The sequence below is a fragment of the Etheostoma cragini genome, chromosome 4 (assembly GCF_013103735.1).
Source record: "Etheostoma cragini isolate CJK2018 chromosome 4, CSU_Ecrag_1.0, whole genome shotgun sequence".
Taxonomy (NCBI): Eukaryota; Metazoa; Chordata; class Actinopteri; order Perciformes; family Percidae; genus Etheostoma; species Etheostoma cragini.
Genome location: NC_048410.1, coordinates 12,837,628 through 12,845,040, shown reverse-complemented (window position 1 = coordinate 12,845,040; position 7,413 = coordinate 12,837,628). Strand labels below are relative to the sequence as shown.

Sequence of the window (7,413 nt, the reverse complement as noted above, 5' to 3'; positions counted from 1 at the left end):
ATCACATGGGGGGGGGGAATCGATGTTTCATATTGTTTGTTTAACATGTTTTACGTACAATGTCGCTCACAGAATTACATTGTTGTGGTTAGGCCTGGGCAATATATCAATGTTACATATATATATAAATATATATATATATATATAAACTCTGTGTGAATTGTTTAAAATCAAGTTGTCGGAATGTGAATTTTTCCACCTCATAATATACTGACAGGCATGATGTTAAACATATGAATATACTTAAATATACTTGAATATACTTGTAAAAAAAGGTATATTCATATGTTTAACATCATGCCTGTCAATATATTATGAGGTGGAAAAAATTCACATGCCGACAACTTGATTTTATAGTATAAAATCAAGTTAAACATATGAATATACTTATATGTGTATATATATATCAATGTCGATATTGTGATATGAGACTAGATATTGTCTTCAATTTTGGATATCGTAACATTGTAATGCAGTGGTGTCTTTTCCTAGTTTTACATACTGCGTTACACTAAAGTGATGCCATTTTTTTGACTTACCAGACTGTTCTATTATAATAGCTGTTCTATTGTTTAGAGCCCTAGTTGTAGTCATAGCTGAGTGGTGAAGAGGGACTTCAGTTAGCCGCTGCAGCAGCTTGTATTTAGCCTTCGCAGACCCTAGCGCCAAATGCCTTCCCATCCTTCGCATTTAGTGGTCTTTAAAGGTAAATTTAGCCGAGAAAAGGTTTATGTGGGTCGGACTCAGAGTACCACGAGGTCCCGGTACTTTCAGGGGCCATCACAGCTAATCTTTAAAAAACAATGAATCCATTTAAACCTCCATCTGTGTTTCACTTTACATAATTACCTAACTTTACTTACTTATTATCAACAATTAACAGTAGGCCCACTTTTTTTTTTTTTTTTTTTTAAACCTTCAGGGATCGTTCCCTGATCGTTCTCTGAAGATAAGAAAAAAGAACATTAAGAGAACCATTAGGCAGATGGTTCTTTGAAGGTTTTAAAAAAAAATGTTAGAGAACGTCCAGGGAATGTTCTCTGAAGGTTCTCTAAATGTTCTCTGTATGTCTTTTAACTAACCTTCAGATGACCTTACTGAAACATTCTCTTTTTTTGTTTATTTATTCAAGAAAGATAAGACAATACAGATCCATTCATTTAGGTACAGTGTCTTGATTTCTCTTTTCTTATTTAAGAATCCATCCCACCTACACCACCCACAAACAGAGGGAGCAATTCCAATTTTGTGTGAAGACCCTGACACCCCAACCAGACGGCCGACCCTTGGGAGAAAAGGCAGTTGGACTGATCCGTCTCCCTGAGTTGGTCCAAAATTGTTGATTTAAACTGGGTCTATTGTTAACTGTGAAGCACTGTGATAAAGTTGTTTTTTTAAACCTTCAGAGAACCATCATAGAACACTCCCTTGTAGTTCTCTCCTTGATATTTTTTTAACCTTCCAGAGTGTTCAGGGAATGTTCCCAGAAGGTTACAACAACAAAAACTTTAGAGAAACTTCAGGGAACTTCTTGTCTGTGTGCACCTGCTGCGATGATTTTATATATCTATAAAATCAATGAATCAACATAAATCTCCAGCTATGTTTCAATGTGCTCTAGAAATAAACTTTCCTTAATTACTAAACTTTACTTACTTACTTACTTAACAGTAAATATGTTTTTTTTTTAACCTTCAGGGATTCCCTGATCGTTCTTTGAAGGGTTTTAAAAAACAACCTTAAGAGAACCTTCAAAGAACCTCCAGGAAACGTTCTCTGAATGTGTTTTAAAAACCTTTAGAGAACCTCCAGGAAATGTTTTTTTTTTGTTTTTTTAACCTTCAGATATATGCTGAAAATAGCTAGTTTTGAAGAACATTTTGGATCAAGCCAATCCAAAAACTGACAGCCCACAGCTTTGAACAACAGACAGGAAAACAGGAAAACATAATCACACGACTGATTTGTCCCAACTTGTTTACAGAACGTATGCTGAGCTTATAAAACCATCCCCGCACACCAACTCCTCTGGATTCTGCTCAAATTAGTTTTCTGTTTCGCTTCATATTTTGTCCAAATTAATTCCCATAGTTTGGTGAATTTGACGTCAGCAGGACTTTACAATTGCTGTTTGAACAAACCTTTAGGTAATGTTTGTGTCTGCAGTCCTTTAAAGCAGCACCGACAACTGTCTGATAGCGCCGACCTCGAGTTCCTCGAGTCATTTGTAAAGCACGGAAATCAGTGAAAGAACAAAATACTTAAAAGAACATAGAAAATCACCGCGTTTTGTTACAGCGCTGTCTCTCTGTACAGCTCTTGGGTTGAACCACATAAATGGAAAGGGTTATTTTACCATAAATGCAAATACTAGAGTCACTAACTAAGGTTTACAATGATTAAGATAAGTCACACATATTGATTTTGTATGTATTGTGTTGATTCGATATTTCGAGATTTTGTGATTAAGCTAAAGAAAGCAGTCGTTTTTAAAAAATACAGTGACGCCACCCCTCTCGGTGGACAAGAATGGACCATCCAGGAAGTGTGTTCAGTGTTTGGGGAAATACCATAAACAAACTGTCTTTCCTGTCAACTTAAACGAGTGTTGTCTCCTTCGTTACAGGTTAATGCGACAGCGAAAACCAAATGAATACTGACTCTTGTATAGCCACGTTTTTTTGCGTTGTCGCGTAAAGCAGTTGGACCACACTCGGTGTGTGTGTAAACCGGAGGAGAACGGTTTTTAGGCTAGACAGATATCTTTTGCTGATTGCATTTGGCTGCAGCTATACGAGAATTAATCATGTCTGATTTAATTCTGGTCCTCTTGTTGGTCGTGCTCCTGGTGTTATTGATTGTGACCGTTGGTGGCTTCCTGCTGTACTCGGGACTACTGTGTGACGTGATCATAAAGACTGGGCCACCTCCTGTCAAAAGTGTTACTATTGCTTATAAGTTCAAAGAAGGATCATACAAGGACTGCGGTGCAGCCTACACAGAAAGCTGCAGCATTGGGCCAAAGCTGAGCACCGTCGGTGTCTTCTACGATGACCCCAAACAGGTGAGACCCGAAGACTCAGCCCCTGTTAGTCTAACCACAGAGCACTGGAATTACAAATGTAACTTGTCTCCTGATAAGATGTTACAGCTGGTGAGATATGCTTTGTTTGACCTGGCCAGAGTTTTAAAGGTCACATAAGGGTCTGATATAATGTATTTATAACTTACACCATTTCAGAGTATCTAATGAGTTGTGATTGTTTTTGGAGGGTACAAAGCAGCAGTTTTGTCCTAAGGTCTTGGAGATATTAAAGGGTAATGTAAATAGAGCTCTAAAATGTTTAAAATATATACTGTATATAAAGAAGAAAAAAATCCCAGAAGCTTTAAACAGCATCTTTTGTCCAGCTAATAGTCCAAAAGCAAAAAAATACATTTCACATACTCTCATAAGACAAAGAAAAGCAGCAAATTGTCATGTTTTTTTCCCTTAAAATTGACTCAAACAATAAACTTATCAAAATTGTTGCTCTTTAACTTTCTATCCAACAGATCCTTTAGCTCTAAAAAAAAAGTTGTATATGTTTTTACAATCTATTAGCAATGGTCCTGTCTGAAGGTCTTGGAGATGTGACATGGAAGTGTAATGTGTTATATAACTAGATGATAATCACTGTAATGTAGCATGTTTGGCTCAAGCGGTTAAATAAACGAGGACTGAGCCTGGATGATGAAACCAGTCAGCTGTTCAATGCCACGTTGCACTGTTGATACCACCCTCTCATCTGTGGCTCCAGGGTGCTTCAGTCTGCTTCTGATTCAAGAATGCGAAACAAACTCTTCACATGTGACCAAAGAGACTATGATACATGTCTGTGTGTACAATTTTTAGTCTAGTCTAAATGGTTATGAAGTTACAGTCAGAATCCAGATGCAAGAAACAATGCATCTCCTAATGTCATTCATTCTGATCCTCATCCAAAATCAAATGTTGTGTAAATGGGCCATTCCTCAGCCGAGAACTGCCGTTTATCACAAGTTGTGTTTTTAGTTGTTAGTAGTTTTAGTGTTTAAAAATGTCTGCACAACAGCTGCTTGTTAGATGGGACTGATTTATTTAGTTCCAAGCTGATGCACACACATTGTAAAATTTCACAAAGGAAAAATATTGCCTGTTTATATCTTAATCTGTGATTTAACAACTAAATTAAGTGTTCAACCTGTTTTTTTCTTTTAAAAGATCTTATCTTATATTTTGTCCGTTCTGCTGGCATTAGTGCAATGAGTTTGTTATGCCCGATTAAGTTAAGTAATTTGACAAACAGTATGGAAAAATAGAGTCTTTTGGCACATTATCTGTATTTGCACAGTCTCTCCGTAACTCCGAGTATTTGATAATGTGCACAGACTATGGTGTTGATTGCCTTGTTTTTATTATTAAGCCTATAGTGTTTTATTGTTACTGGAAGAGAATGTGGCACATTGGCGACACTTTGTGTTTGTCTTTCTGCTTACCCCAGCCATTTTCTCTGTGGTGTGTAGTCCTTTTTTAAGTTAAGACTTTAAGTGGAAACCCTGACTGTGAGTCATGCCAGTGGAAAGTTGTGGCAGGAGGCTTACTGAGGAGCTTTTCTGCTGGTGTGTGGAGAGTCTGGGTCATAAGAGGCCATTATAGAATGTCCAGAAATCTCTGTAGGGCAGAGAGATTTCTATAAGGATGTGATGACTCTGTTCTTGGGTCTGTGTCTGTTTTGACTTAATCTGAGGATGTTAGACCTCTGACCTCCTTGTAGATATAGATTAGACATCACATTATGTCATTAAAGCTGCTCTAAGCGATGTCACACGTGTTTTAGGCTACAGCATTTGTTGTCACATACAGCAAACCGCTCCTCACTATGTGCGATTTGCCTGTTCCCTTAACAAAAAATGTAAAAGAATATAAGTGGTCTCTGTAGACAGCCCAGGGTCTACAAACAACAAGAAAAATAAACTGTGCCCACCTGCACCACGAAGCACACACAAACAGTGTTCCAGCGTTCCAGCCAATAAACGACAAGAAGGATTTGGGGGTGGGGGGTTAGTGCGGGTAAGCACAGAAGGGAGGGGGAGGGGACAAGATGAGGAGGAGGAAGGGGCAAGCTAGTCTGGTTTTGTTTGAAAATACTTTGAATGTCAACAAGAAGTAAAGTCACCCAACATCGCTCAGAACACCTTTTAAACTGAACGGATTCAAAGTTTAGGAGCAACTAATCTTACTATGCTATTTAATTCAATTTTATTTAAAGTATCAATTCCTACAAGAGTTATCTCGAGACACTTTACAGATAGAGTAGGTCTAGACCACACTCCATAATTTACAAGGACCCAACAGTTCTAGTAGTTCCCTCCCGAGCAAGTGACAGTGGCGAGGAAAAACTCCCTTTAAGGAAGAAACCTCGGAAGACTATTGTAGTCTTCAAATGTGTTTAGTATTGTGTGCAATAATGGTACAAACCAGTAAAATAAGCTCAGAATCGGGAAACATTCTAAGTGTTCTTGTCAGGATTTCTTTAAGGAAAAATGAACACAGTTGTTCTAACAGAGCTGACGTTTAATGTTAACGATTGTGCTATTAATGGCATCTTGCATACATGGTGGCGACCACGGGCTTGTTTAAATTTTGTATTAGGAATGAAATTACATGTCTTTGTTTTGTCTGGAGCCCACCGGGTCTCAGAGGTGTAGGCCTGGTCATAGCCAGAATCACCTTCTTCTAAGTGGTCATCATGCCGATCACTGTTTATTAAAGGTGCCCTGCCACACGTATTTCATTAATATGAGGTAATGTTTGAAGTTCTACCATGGACTCTGGATCATATTTGTGGGAAAAATGCCTTGTTTACCTTGTTTAAAGCCGTTCTAGTGTGGTATAGAAAGCCTGCAGGAAGACCCAGCTCGATTTGTGCCAGTTTTCATTAATATTCAATAAGGGTGTCGTGTTTTCGAAGTGGATTGAACGTAATTGACAATCTTGAATATCAAGTTAAAAAAAATGGAATTGTTGATACCGCCACAACCCCACGTCAAGTCCGGTCAGCTTGTCAAGCAGCCGCAAAAGCCCCCAGGAACAGCGTCTTGTCTTATGTGGGAAACATATTTGACTGCAGGAGGCGTCTCTAGGACTCTGAAGGGTGAGGCGTCCTCCAGTTCATGTGAAATTACATCACATAGTAGCCTACGCAATGGTCACTGGGGACCTGAAGCTCAACGCCAGGCCAATACAAAAAGTCAAAAAAACCGAACGGGTCCCGGTGACCCGAAGGACAACACAAGGGTTAAAGGCTCCTGGTTTAAAATGTCAGCTTTAAACATTTAAACATTGCAGCTGAATCCAGAGTTATTAAACCAAACCAAACCAAATATTCAAAAACCACTGAAACTGACTGTTTTATTTCTCCTTTAAGTCAATGAGCAGAGGTTTTGCACTACATCTTGTGTTTGAGTATTTAACAAGAAATATAATATATGTATTACATTGATAGTTAGTGAGCATACTCTGTACTTCAGCCTTCCCCTGTTCTGGACATTATACGCCGGTTTGCTTACTGCACTCTACAGCCACTAGATGACAGTGTTGGCATTGGAATTAAGTTGTGTGGGAGGGAGGCCCATCCTCTTATTATTCATTTAGTCAAAAATGTGTTTCATCATAGAATATGTGGTAGTGTATTAATTGGTCACTGTGACACTGCTATAGTGGTTTAGCATTGCTGTTTTTCAATAAATTGCTGTCGTTTACATTCACCTTGCATTCAGATTATTCAATATAATCCCTGTTTAACTAGAACAAAAAGAACAACAGGACTCTGTGTTCTGGGGACCAGCATTCAAAACTAAATTAATACAATGGATGAAATTTAATCACTGAATATGAAAAGAGTAAGTTTTTTCTTATACTGGCTAAATCTATTTGGCAAGTCAGACAGCTCTCTGAACAGCTGTTTGACATCCCTGGTCTGCACTGGTAAAGGGGAATGGCTGACAGACATCCTCTCCTCACACAGTTGAGGATTTGGAAAACAGAAAAAAGACAAAAAGTTCCAGACTGTGCACATAACGATCTTAGAGTTCAGCGGTAGCAGTAACTCATTAGCCGTTTGCAGGTGCGGTAAGCATTTCAAAGATAACTGTGAGCTCCACCAATCAGAGATGCTGCTGTTACGCTTTAGGATTGGGGGTAGTTTAGGGTGGTACTTCTCAATGTTTTTGTGAATAAAACACTTTTCTATTAAAGATATAATGCGTAATATGTGTGCATTAAATGTCCAAAAACAACCAAACCTATGTTTTTTTTTATATATATATACAGTGGGTACGGAAAGTATTCAGACCCCTTTAAATTTTTCACTCTTTGTTTCATTGCAGCCT

At 38.3% G+C, this 7,413-nt stretch overlaps 1 protein-coding gene across 1 annotated transcript in view; it reads left to right on the top strand.

Moving 5' to 3' along the window:
• The first annotated feature begins 2,530 nt into the window (after nucleotides 1–2,530).
• tex264a (testis expressed 264, ER-phagy receptor a) overlaps nucleotides 2,531–7,413 on the top strand; it is a 61,369-nt gene continuing 56,486 nt past the window's right edge. The window contains exon 1 of the mRNA XM_034870022.1: nucleotides 2,531–3,064. Within this exon, the coding sequence (XP_034725913.1) occupies nucleotides 2,807–3,064 (258 nt within the window). The 5' untranslated portion in view covers nucleotides 2,531–2,806. The remainder of the gene's footprint in view (nucleotides 3,065–7,413) is intronic.